We start from the raw sequence: 13,115 nt of genomic DNA, 5'->3' as shown, positions 1-13,115 counted from the left end.
TGCCGACTTTGGGTACTTGTGAGCACAAGCTGCTCACATACGTGTTATAAAGGCAACATGTCAGGAGGAAACAACTCAATTTTTTTCCAAAATAGGGAAGTGGCTTTAATAATGTTTTTACAGTTTCTTCTGAGTTGAATGCTTCTTTCCTTATTAACAACAACAGATCTTTCTAATGATATTTGCTCAATATGTAGTAGTAATATTAACCTCTGTGTAGTAGATACTATACAGCAACAATAAAATTATCTGTCTGAACAGAAAAACAACTGTTTTGCTATTAAAAATCTCTAGAAAAATTAGAAAAGCTGATGGTCTAAGTCATTATTGTCTCTCTTGAAAAAGCTCACATATTACAAGTCCCGGTAGGTAGAATCCGCAAATCTCTGCTTCCCAGAGGTGTAAAGTTACCTTTTCTAGCCCAGAACTGCAGTGAGTTTTCTTGTTTAATTTTGCATCCAGGAAACGTATTTTGATTTCACATTGAATTTTACCAAGCATGAACACAGACAAAGTAACTTGCTGAAAAGCAATACTAAGGTGGAGAAAGGAGAAAGAAGCAGCATATCCGTACCTTTAAAGATAGATTGAAAGATAAAAATAGTAAGTGTTTGATTTTGGAAATAGCTTACTGATTACAATCTTGGGTGCAATCTGGTGGGTGCAATAAACTCATTTAGTCCAGAGCTTCAACACTAATCTCTCCTGTTTCATCCTTTTTCGTGCTGAGAGCACTTTGTCACTAAATGCCATTAACATTGTTTCTCTATCAGTCTGAGATGTAACTACATCTATATTATAGTAGGCAATTGCTGACGGTTACACATTCATGGATTAAAAAGCTCTCTTCCTTAAGGAAGCCAATACGTTGTTAATAACCCTGTCATGTTGCCAATAGACAATTCATGCATGATAAAAAGAAGGTGAATATTTTTCTTTTAAAATAAGAGAAATTGAAAGAAATTATCAAAGGGAAAAAGCAGCAGTTACAATGCGGTGAGTACGTAACTCTCCTGAGCAGAATATAGGCATGCAATTTTGCTACAAGATTCTGTGTGTTTGCTATATGTTTAAACACATGTAAAGTATTTCAGATTATCAGGACCTGGCTCTTCATTTCATGTCACAGTTATAGACAATTAAAAAATGTTCTAGATATTATATATACATATATATTTACTCAATACAATTGAAATATACAACAAGAGAGATTTAATATACATGAAGAATAGAATTATTTTCACATAGAGACATGAGGACAAAATGATATTAAAACTATGGAAATTAAAGAATTAAGACACTGTACAAAGTAGATTTAAAAGTGCTTTGTCACTAGTAGCTTCTGAAAAGAAAGTCAATGTCCTCACTGATACGTGGGCTTTCATAATTAACAAGGTAGTGTGTGGGACTTTGGCAAGAAAGCAGGTCAGCAGGTGGTTGATAATGGAACATGATTAGTTTGTCTGTACAGTGTCTTGAAAGAGCACATATTTAATGACTCCTGAAGGTGGATGTTCTGATGACTATATATTGTGCTTTCTTAATGATTAGAATGCTCTGTAGACTAACTACATTAGGCTGTCCTGAAACTCTTAAGACCTTCGATCAACAGAAGCAGCACCCCTGTTTTGCATCCTCTCTTACTCTTCCTGCACCTCAGGCACCTCTGCATTTCAGAACTTTTCCTTTGCACTCTTCTTGCTGTTGATGAGTTCAGAGTTCATGGCAGAACCACATGCTCCCCTGAAGCAGAACACTTAATGGAAGCAGCTGTAATTGCCCAGTGTTTGGGGTTCACCACCAGTGTGCCCTTCCTGTCAGTTTGGAACCCAGGCAGCCTGAGGGAAGACTTCAGGTTCTTCAACTCGTGCTTGTTTGCTTCATGAGCAGATTCACTGTGGCTCTGGCTACCCTCAGGGACTTTATCTTACTATTTATTTTCTGTTTGTTTGTTTTTGGAAGTGTGCTGCACTTACCTGGGTTAATGAGGTTCCACTGGCAGTGTCTGAGAAACCCTAGGGCAAGCAGCATTAAAATGAAGTACTTGCAGAAAACCTCTCTGCAAGTGCTGGAGCAGTTCAGCAGTAAGCATCATGATTGTTATTAATTGCACAGGCCAATCACAGCAGCAGGTACAAACAGATGAAAGAATAATTAGCAGAAACCATAAGAAGGCTCTTCAACACAGTGTGCTCTTAATATTACTGTATTTTTCTAGCCAAGAATTAAAGTAGCTACTTAGAACTTTTCTTCATTGTTTATTCCATGTTGTGTGTACATATAGGTAAGAAGTGCCATTTCACAATAAATTAAAGTATATTTATGACAAGAATATTTAGAATTCCAATTCTGTAAAGCTAGGTGTTGCTAGTGTTTCTTTTCACATTAAGTTTTACTCTGCATTGCTGTGTGTTCTTGCTTAGTTAAGAGATTGCTATACAACACAGGAGACCAAGTTTTAAATGGGTCTCATGGGCAAAGCCAAATGTGTGGTGGGAGATGCGTGTCTTCATAGGCTGGTGTTTAAGTCGTTGTTCTTGGGGACAGAGCAATGTCCCTTCCTGTCAGACAACAGCAGCACTGGCATTTGGGATGACATCTTATTCTTTTAATTCTTTGGTAGAATGTTTTATTTGCTACCGTAAAAATGATTGGGTCGAGGCAACTGTTGATGCTGCAGATGATCTCTGTGACTTCATAAATGGTGCTTATAGTGCTTATGTTCCCACAGGGTGGTTGACAATTAGTTTTGTAAATTAGTAGCACCATCATCATAACATGGTAAGGTATGAAAGAAACAGCGAATACAATCATAGCAGCTGAAATCAGTAGCAGAGGTCTAACCAGTCTGTTTCTTCTTTGCTGGCGTTTACTGAGTTGTAGTAACGCTTTGAGAGTCAACATATAGCATGTAAAGATGACTGTGACTGGAATTAGGAATCTCAATACAACCTTGGAGAGTGTGAATGGCACTACAAATTGTAAAGGTCCTTCTGTGCCATCGAAGGAATCTACAAGGAGACGTTGTTTTACAGCTGCAACTGTGTAGTAGATCTCTGGCATTGATGCAATCACTATGAAGATCCATACCGCGATGGTACAAAACACAGCCTTTCCTTTGTTCCACCATGTTAATGAAGTGATAGGATGGACAGCACCTACGTATCTGTCAAAACTGATGAGTGTCAGGAAGTAGACACTTCCATAGATGTTAATACTAAAAAACAGTGTTATGGTCTGATAAAATGTTTGACTGGAAAAGACAGTTAACTTCTGGAGACTGTAATATACCGAAAAAGGTGCCATGAGTGTCCAAGTAAAGTCACACAGTGCCAGGTTAAAGAGAAATATGGTGTTGGTTGTCCATGTCTTCATGCAGTACACATAATGTCGAAGCGCAAGTATATTCCCTAGAAATCCTACTAATAAAGTGAAGAGGCAAACCAGAATCAGCAAATAACAGTACCACTCCAGCTTAAGATTTCTGTTGCAAATGAAAATAGCGCATGTACCATTCATCATGTTTTCATAGAGTGTGCCTGAAGGGAAAAGAGAGACCAACAGCTTTTAAAATAAAAAATGAATTAGACTTACTGAATTTAGAAGTCAAAACTTTTAAGTTAAATCCAGCATGTTTGAATTGGCAAAAGAATTCAGAATATGTTATGATGTACAAGTTCTACTCTATCTGGAGAAAAAGTAAATTCCAAGTAGGTAATACTTAAAGCTTACTCTACACCACCTCCACAGGTAGATATTCGTGAACTTTTATCCAAACCTTCGTATTCTTTCCTCTCTGATGTTTAGTGTAGTGTGCAATAAATGACAGAAAAAAAGCACACACCCTCAGTAACAGCAGCACCCCTGACCCACTGATGTGTCTGTCTGTCTTTGGAAGGAGCAGAAGAGAGGACAGGAGGACAGTGATTGCTCACAGTAATTCCATCCTTGCTTTGATTGTCTTGTGTGTCCATACTGGGTCTAGAGCATGTGTAATGCGCCGCTGTGTGGTGGGCTGTGACTGAGATCCAGAAGACAGCACTGGAACAAATCGGGATGAAGTCCTGCCTGTAGTGAAGGCCATAGCAACCTTTCCATCTAAACCTCTGGAAAAACATTTTTTCTTTTTTTCTTTTTCTTTTTCTTTGACTTTATTCTGTAAATGAATATCCCAGGCCAAAACCATTGTGCTTATGGTAGGGTTAGAGAGAATTCATTTTGTCTCGCTCTTTATGGCTAAGTTTGTATCAATGCCCATTATGGAATATCTGGAATACAGATTTGCAGTGTATTTTTCAAAACAAGGTTTTTATGCTTGTAAAGTCTTACATTTACTCCCAATGATTTTGTATTCCTCCTAATATAAAACAAAGTAAGCTCTGGAATATTCTTCCAGAATGAGCTGTCACCAATTGCAGCTGTTATGTTTCTAGAACCTCTCTTCAAACAATGCAGCAGATGCCAAACTCTTAAGTTCTGTCCCAGCAGGAGCCTTGTATGAAGGTCATCCAAATAGCCGTTTGTAGATCAGAGTCCACTACAGTGCTTGATAGGATGAAAGGATGGAATTTTACTCACTACAAACCAATTTTGAATGCAAGAAAGAACTTTTTCAAAATGGTATTGATTCCTTTAAAATTTTCAAACAGCTTCAACAATTAAGTTGACAGTAGCGGGTTTTTTGAACGTAATGTTTTGCATTTGTGTCAGCCTTAATACAGTATGACTTTTCCAAAAGTATGTTCACAGACACAGGTCAAAATACAACGAACACTGGCTGCAGTGAAGACCTGCTAAACAGAGACTGCATTGTTGTGCTTTGCAAATTCACCCAGTTCACCCAGGCAGTGACCTGACAAAAAGCTAGTTCAGACTGTACTCAACAAACTTAGGAAGGAAAGTTGTTTCTCTAGAAGCTCGGCCACAAAAGTAGTCAAATGACTTTCCAGAAAGTGAATATGGATAGAAAGCCATCTGTTCTACTCACAGTGTATTTCACAGGTGGAGAATGTTTGCTCTCTAAATTTATTTTGTTAAGTATTGAAGCACTGTACTTTAACCCAGGGTTTTTTCCCTACTCTTCTCCATAGCCTTTGTGAATGTAAAAGGTTACACAAACTGTGTAATTTTTTTCTGCATTTGAATTTTATAAGATATCCCTGTAAACTCATTAAAATGTAGCCACTCTAGTACGTACAATAACATTTTCTTAGTATGCATTCAGTTAAAAGGGGTATGAATATATAGAGGAAAGTTATCTTTTCCTGAGATCCTCTTGGCCAGAGGTCATATGTGCTTTGAATTAATTGTTTTTCCTACCTCTCTCTACCTTTGTTTCAATAGTTACAAATGAAGACACTAAACACTAGATTCCAAGTTGTATTGGCAAGTATAAATAAGCCCTTAACTGGCTATAAACATCACGGCCATAGCTGCATGAGGAAATTGGAATGCCGGGTTCCTGATCTCATCAAGCTCCTGGAAAGGACTATATGTAGGTCTACATGGAGGGAGGCAGGCAGCTGTGCCACCTGCTCCACTCTACTGCAAGTTGGTGGGGTAGAGTCTGGATGTGTAGCCTTGTAACTGCATTGTGAAGTAATAAATCCCCAACCCCCTTCATCACCTTCAGTTTACTGGGCTGCTCTCAGGGTTGAGCTATGTGAAGGCAGTTTTCTAGCTGGAGGAGCTGGAATTGCACAGCTGGGTAAGATGTATTTGGAACTCAGATAGACGTGAGAAAGTACATTTTTGTGTAGGCATTTGCCATGTGTCTACCTTGGGATTCGTATTTGAATTTTCTAAAATATTCTGTCTCCTACTAATTCTCTGTATTATAGTAGAGCTTAGAGGCCAAACTCAAGGCTAGATTCTTGAAACAATGTGCTTTCCAGTTGATGTGACTTACAGGGTGGACACAGGGGAACAGAGATATGCAGAGATTAAAAACCCTTTCCCGAGGTAACATAATAAGCAAGAGAAGAACAAAAGGGGTTTGACCCCCAGCTCTGTGCTGTAATAAGAACTTGTGGTCTTCCATCAGGAGAATTGAAAGCCTTGTACAATCAGAAAACAGTTTCACTGTGCATGGGAAGACAGTCAGCATGCCCTATTGTATCCTGAGGCCATTGGAGCTACCCTGATGTCCAGTAGATCTGCCTATGTACTGTAATGGTTTTCAGAAGTGATATTTTTTTATATCAGACAATTGTGAGATTTCCGTCTGCTGTCTTAGCACCAAAAGAATGATTTAAGCTACAGGATGTGACATGATCGTCTTCACAGTTCAAATTTCTGCACCTATAGTTTCAGAAAACTCTTTTTCTGAACATAGCTGTGCTCACTGCTAAGTCCATGTATTCTTAAACAAAGCCAGCCAACACACATACACACTTCTTAGCAGTGACAGAATGCACAACAGCACCATGACATTATACTGTGACAGATGAGGAGTTGCATATGTTGTTAGTGCTGACTAAGAACAGGCTTGCCAGACTTTGATGAAAGTAGGATTGGGTTTTCAAAGCTAAAAAGTAGTTCTAATTTATTGAGATTAATTTTTCAGCTGAACAGTTTCAGCCGCTGATGGAGATGGCCATGAACACTAAATGGACAGTAAGAGCAATCACATGATGGGCATCCAAAAGTAAAGAAATACCTCTGACTCAGTGAAGGGCTTGGTATTAAAATACTACACATATGCCTAGGAAAGGATTGAAGTTTATGGGCTCTGTCACTCAACTGAGTAATTAAGAAAGCATGTTAAATTAATGGGTAGGAATTCTATGTTTCTCTTGTTTCTGCTTCTGCAGTCTAATGAATCCAACCATCTTATGGGCTATGGATCTAAAGATGCTAGAAAAGCTTTAGTTTTTGAGACAGTTAGGTGTTTTACTCAAGTTTTGTATCTGCCTATTGGGTTGTCTCTTGTCCTGGGCCTCAAAGAAACATGACTTAGGTCTGTCACTCTCTGACAAGGACTATCTACAAGCTCTTCTGTCGTTGTCCCCAGCAGCATCTGTACACTGTTATGGAAAGTCAGACAGGTTTCAGCTGATGACCGGGTTGGTTGCAGGGCCTTAAGTCCTGAAGTTTCTACTACCCTGTGTTCCCCTTGTACCTGTGATATGGCCTCCAAAATCTTGGAGTAGATGGAAGTCCTCGTTCCAGTAAAAAAAAAATGCTTTTTGAGGAAACTTCTTTTGGGACCTAAGTAACACTGTGTCACTGAAAGGAATCTTTATTTATGTATGTAGCTAATTGTAGTTCACAGTTTATCACTGGTAGTCATTCGTATAGCATTTAACTTGTACTTGTAAAGTTCCATTAGGTTTAGCATGTTTGCTTATTTAAAAAATATCTGATTTTGTATGTGTAAGTATATCCTAGGAACCATAATCTTCCCTGTCACACCTGTGGGGTTTTTTGACATTTTTAACAAAGTCATAGTAAGCAATTAATTCAGCCTGAAGTAAAAACAAAATAAAAATTAAGTTGAGTTTACAGCTTACTTCAAGTAATTTTATTCCTTATCTAGTCTTATTGCCCCTTGCGCTTTTTTGTTTGCTATTCTTTATGGTAGAAGCCCTAATTTTACATGAACTGTTCTCGATTTTTTTTTGTTCTTCTTGTTGCTTTTTGGGTTTTTGTTTGGGATTACTCTGAGAATTTTGTTTGCCTGTTTCCAACTGTGTTTTAATCTAGTACAAATCTGTTCCAGTTACCAGATAGATTTTCCAAATTTCTGACTATTCACACCCCAATATATTTCAGTTACATGTGCTTTCAGAGTGTACCTTTGTAGGTAATTTTATCAAATCAATAAAGCATTATACAGTGAGTCCTAGGTTTTGTTATAAAAATATCAAGCATCGTTTGCAGTTTTTACTTTAACATGTTACCTGTTAGGTAATAATTTTTTGTATTCCCTTTTTACATTCAGCTGAATTGATATGCAAGGATGTATAATGCAATGTATTAACTGGAGCATTTCACATATTTTAGTTCAACTGCATTTAGTATATTATAGCTACTAGTACGATGGAAATAAGCGATATGCAGCAGTATGTGTATGCAATTAGTTAAGTAGATTGTGCTAATATCCAATTCCTTTCCTGTTAATGACTCGGTTGTTACTGTGATTAAGCTACTATTTCTTTGATTAAAAAGTTATGTTCACGTACTTACTTGAGAGCTAATGAAGTCCTACATGGCAAACATAAACTACTGTAGGATAGTTAAAGTGTAAGAATTTGACTACAATATACAATATTTGTAAAAAATTACTTTTAAAAATACAAAATTTACACATGTGTATATATTAATCAATATGTAATAGCTAAATAGGAAAAAAATATATTGCTTTGGAGAATACAGGTGCACTGAATACTTAACAAATCATCCTCTTACCTGTTTTAGAAATGGTGTAATTATCTATTTTACAGAAGTCCAGACTCCCATCTCTGGTTTTCTTCTCCATTAGTCTGGATCTTCTAAAATCACAAGTATTTTGCAAGTACTGTTTTTAATCCAAGGTGTTGGTAATATTCCATATGCAATGGCAGCTCTTCAGAGAGCAGGTATCAAACTGCAAGGGAGATACCTTTTATCATTAAGCTCCTCCTCTCAGTAAGTCAGGATAAATTGCTATTGCCATAGTAGCCACTGCTTGCTTTTTAGGGAAGGACAGACTTACTGCCCATTCCCAGCCTGGCTAGGCCTGGGGCTGTCATTGTTCCCAGCAGTGAAAGAGAAGTACAGGGGCTTGGGGCATGTATGTGTGTGTTTGCATTTTCCCTTTCTTCCCCCTTCTTCACTGCCAGAATTTGTTTTGTTGCTGCCCTGCTACTAGAGTGGTTCATGGAACATGTGTTCCTCTTTCCCCATCACAGAGGTTGGATCTCCCCACCTACCTATCACTTCTCCTGTATCATGGTTCCCACCTCATTCCAAAATCTCAGCCCTGTGAGAGAACACCCGTTCTCCAACTCTGCTTATTCTAGAGCTCAAATCGTACCTAGCACTTCAGCCCATGTCTGCCCCAGGTCCTCCAGCCTTTCTGCCCCATACCTGCCTCTCCAGTCTTCAGCAGCACACACCAGTCCTGGGATCTTCCTGTTTTATTCCCTGAATGGACACCTCACATTTTTTCTAATTTTCCTCACTTGCAGCTTTCCTACGTGTCCAGCCTTAACCCATGCTGAAACGGGACTTTGCAGTTAAACAACAGCTCCCAGAGATTGCTTCTCTAGATCCCACACCATTCCAGCTTTCAGTCTGCTATATCACCTCTCTTGATACTTCCTGTCCAGCTCCTCATCTTCCTTCTGTTTTCCCTTTTTGACATCTTCTAGCCCCTGACTGCACTGTCTCCTCATTAGATGCTGTCTTTCACCTTAGTGCTTGAATTATCGATTGTCTTCCTTACCAGTCTTGGCTTATGCTGAGGCAGAAGAGTATGAACAACTGGATTGAGATGCATTATACTCATCTAGATGAGGAGGAACTAGTATGGCTGAGCTTTAAGAAAGTGGTCACTGGAAATTCTAATAAGAACAGCTCATGGAGCTGTACCAAAATTGTAGAGGTCCAGGAGAAAAAAACTCCAGACAGTGAATAAACAGTGTTCCTAAAATGTTAAGAGCTAGAAGACAAAAGGTGATAGAGTATTTATGTAGAAGCAAGTATGTAGGCTATAATGGTGCTAAAAGCTGGTAGATATGTTTGGTTTAGGAAAGGAGAGGGCTGAACAAAATGGAGGGATTCAGAAGAGGAAAAGAAGGATGAGAGTAGACATAAAGAAGATCTGGAAATTTAATAGCATGAAATTGTACGGGCAGGTGAAAAGGGTGAAGGGTTACAGGAAACAGAGGTGAGAAACACCTGTGTTTATGTTAATGGAGAAGGACAAAGAGAAAAGGTTAGATGAGAAGACAGAGAAGGAAAGCTTTTCCAGGAAAAACACATTCCTGAAGGAAACATGACAAAAGTTTCACCTGTCACCAGTGGTGAGACTAAGCAGAGCTTCTTTCTTAGCGACAAGGTATACCACTATTATTTGAAAAAGGCATTCTCTGCAGAATAAAGTGTAACACATCGTATGATTAAAGTGATTAGGTCTGAGAAAAACACACAGTATAAGATTCTACACGGGCTCATTTGATTTCCTGATGAAATTAGGGAAGCAAATAATGTATGTCAGGGGACATACTTCTGCTTCAAATACTTCACATGAGAAAAGCTTTCTTAGACATGAAAAGGAAAATTATGTATGAGTCAGTCACGTTTGTTAGCATTTGAAATGAATTGTAATGGTCTGTAATCTTTCTTAGCATCTCTTAAAAATGCCATTATTAGTAAATATTGTTGCTTTTCTTTTTTTTGACTTCTTATTCAGTGTGTAACATTTGAAAATAGGATACAGAAAAAATGTTCATAAGGAACTGAAATTTTCTTTATGTTGTAATGGTGAAAAAATATTAAGACTGTAGAAGCTTATTTTGTAATATTGCAGTGAGGCATTATAACTCAGCATTTGACAAATTTCAGTTTAATAAACTGGATGGAAGTTGGTCAGTCTTTCTGATGTTACCTTAATAGTAAAAATGACCACTGTAGCAACTATATTGCTCCTAAGCATGTTAAATGTTATCTGTTGGTACAAAGCCCTCTTGAAATCCCATCTGGAATGTTTTGTGTTGTTCTTGCTGGGGGTCAAGCACTGAAAAAATATTTCTATACCTTTCCACCATCATTCACCCACTCCTATTTAAATCACTGAATTAGATCCTGCCTTTGAAAAAGCAGCAACCATTAAAACCAAGTACCATTACAAAAAGCAAGGTGGGGAAGAGTGCTGTATTGCAGTAAGATTTTTGAGGATAAGACAATAAAATCATTCATCCTCTGACAAACTTGCAATATTACATTCGTGAAATGGCAAGAACATTGCCATGAGAAACAGTCATAGCTCCAATACTCTAGTATTTGAGCTACAAAAATTCTGTGTGGTGCAGTAACAACATTTGATCTACATATGTGACTAGGAAATTAATAGTAATTACATCGTAAGTATGGCTGTAAGCTCTTACGATATGATTTTTTTATGTTACTACTTATGGGCTTAATCAAGTTTTTGGTCTTCTTGTGGTATAATTTAGCAAAAGTCTACACTGTAAGAAAGATAATATTAGTACTCTTCACCTTTGTGGATCAAGGGCTTGAGTGTAGAGTGTACATGATTTGTCCGTAATGTCACTGGAAGTCTCACTTGTAGAATTTGAAACTGATTCTAAGGCTGCTGGGACTTGCCCAGTGTATATCACAGTGCTGGGTGAGGTCATCTCAGCAGTTCAGTACTATTGGAGTCTAAGACTTTTTCAGAGTTTCTTGTGTTGACATTAAATGAGTATCAGACAAGAAAACGTGGCAGCCTTGTAATACCTCACAAAATGGAGGAACAATGAGAATGCACAATATTGTTATCTCAGTTTTACTGAGAGAAGAGGTGATTATTTACTTATTACTAACCATGTGTTTTTGTGTACTTTTGGGCTTAAGCAAGAGTTGTCTTTGACTCAAGGGATGGCTTTTCCTCTGATACATGGATTTTCTCTCTAGTCCAAGCAATTTCTTTCATCCTCAACTGGTTCTGCAGCCACCTTCTCAGAAAAGCAAATAATCTCTTTTTCTCATGAGCCCAAATGTCCTGAATCCCCAATCCCATTCCATATTTGGGTTTTTTTGCACAAGCTAGACAAACACGTATGATGAGATCACTGATATCATGTCATACAATATTTGACCTGATGCTGTCTATAGTCAGTGGAAAGAGACAGGTATAAAGATTTAATGACTTTTGCTACTGATCAAGAACTAAATGGCAGCAAATACTGGATCTCACACAGTCTGAGGTACTTATGAAAATTCAAAATTTATAAATAGACTTGTTTTTCAAAACATTGCTCAAATGCCACTAAAAAGTGGCTCTTGCCTTGACATCTGGACTAATTCCATGAGATCTTCCCCGCTGTGGCATTTGTTTTGGAGTGTTAGGATGTAACAATTTCTAGAAAATGTAATGGTTTAGGAAGTTGCCTTTCCAATCCATCACTCCTTCCCATTTTTGCACTGATGTGCAGCACGATTGTTCATTGAGCCTTGGGGTCAGCAGGTTGATGTTACTAATTCAAAGGAAAGAAAAAACCAAAAAATGGTAAATATTATTTTTTCTAGATGGGTCAGTTCTCCGCTCCTGTTCACTTGTGCATGGCTGCTCAGCTCGCTGTGCAAGTTTGAGAGCACAGTGAGTAGAGGTATTAATGACTGAAACAGGGAAACATCGAAAGCTGCTTAAGCACCATATAGAATCACATGTAGTGAGTGTGAAACCACAGCCACAGTTTGACCAGGTACCACAGACGTGACGTGAGCTCGTTCAGACTTCCACCTCAGTGAGGCTGACTGTAAAAGCCCAAACCAGTTTTTCGTCAGTTTGTGTGAGCAACCTTGTGATTTTGTAGGAACAGTATCTGTTGATGCTGAACTACAGAAGAGTATTTTGGCTGCATGATACTAAATCTGCCCTCCCCACACACAGTGGACTAATTGGATTTAAGAAGAAATAGTTTAGCGCTCTATTTTGGTTTTCTTATTATGTAAACATGTATTTGCTGGCTGACTAAAATATGCTTTCTTGTAATATACCACAGGTCAGTTGCTCCGTCTGAAAATGTTTCGAGAGGACCATGGGTCTTGGATGACGATGTTCTTCAGTACCATCCTCTTCCTCTTCATTTTTTCTCACATTTATAATCTGTTCCTCATTATGGCAGGGAATATGAGGTAGGTCACAGAGTTTCTTTTCATCTCTTTTGCTGTAGAATATATTCTACTGGAAATTTTTCATATTATACTGCTTTACAGTGAACAAGAGTTTACCAAAATGTAAACACACTAACATTCAATATTGTTTTTTATTCTTCTGTTTTATGATTCTAGGTAGAATTGTAATTTACATGGTTAGTTAGCCAAGAGGGTTAAAGTACCAGGTATAAAAAGTAGGGTCCTAATCAAAATGGTAGCAACTATTCCATCAGGGTACTAATGAACGTTAC

At 38.0% G+C, this 13,115-nt stretch overlaps 2 protein-coding genes across 2 annotated transcripts in view; one reads left to right on the top strand and one right to left on the bottom strand.

Annotated features, from left to right (window-relative positions):
• LOC104406764 (transmembrane protein 117-like) overlaps positions 1-12,843 on the top strand; it is a gene marked incomplete at its 3' end in the record, with an annotated part of 30,543 nt that extends 17,700 nt beyond the window's left edge. Inside the window, exon 2 of the mRNA XM_010015888.1 lies at positions 12,711-12,843. Within this exon, the coding sequence (XP_010014190.1) occupies positions 12,711-12,843 (133 nt within the window). The remainder of the gene's footprint in view (positions 1-12,710) is intronic.
• LOC104406676 (P2Y purinoceptor 1-like) lies at positions 2,524-3,522 on the bottom strand. Its single transcript, XM_010015778.1, has one exon. The coding sequence runs from the start codon at positions 3,520-3,522 to the stop codon at positions 2,524-2,526; it is 999 nt and encodes a 332-aa protein (XP_010014080.1).
• Positions 12,844-13,115: the final 272 nt, after the last annotated feature.

This window comes from Nestor notabilis, unplaced genomic scaffold (assembly GCF_000696875.1).
Source record: "Nestor notabilis isolate BGI_N333 unplaced genomic scaffold, ASM69687v1 scaffold8940, whole genome shotgun sequence".
NCBI lineage: Eukaryota > Metazoa > Chordata > Aves > Psittaciformes > Psittacidae > Nestor > Nestor notabilis.
The sequence above is the reverse complement of the archived record's forward strand: the minus strand, read 5'-3'. Positions and strand labels throughout refer to the sequence as shown.

What these genes read in the sequence shown, in the direction of transcription:
- LOC104406676 (XM_010015778.1), bottom strand. Translation starts at nt 3,522, where the DNA reads ATGATGAATGGTACATGCGCTATTTTCATTTGCAACAGAAATCTTAAG.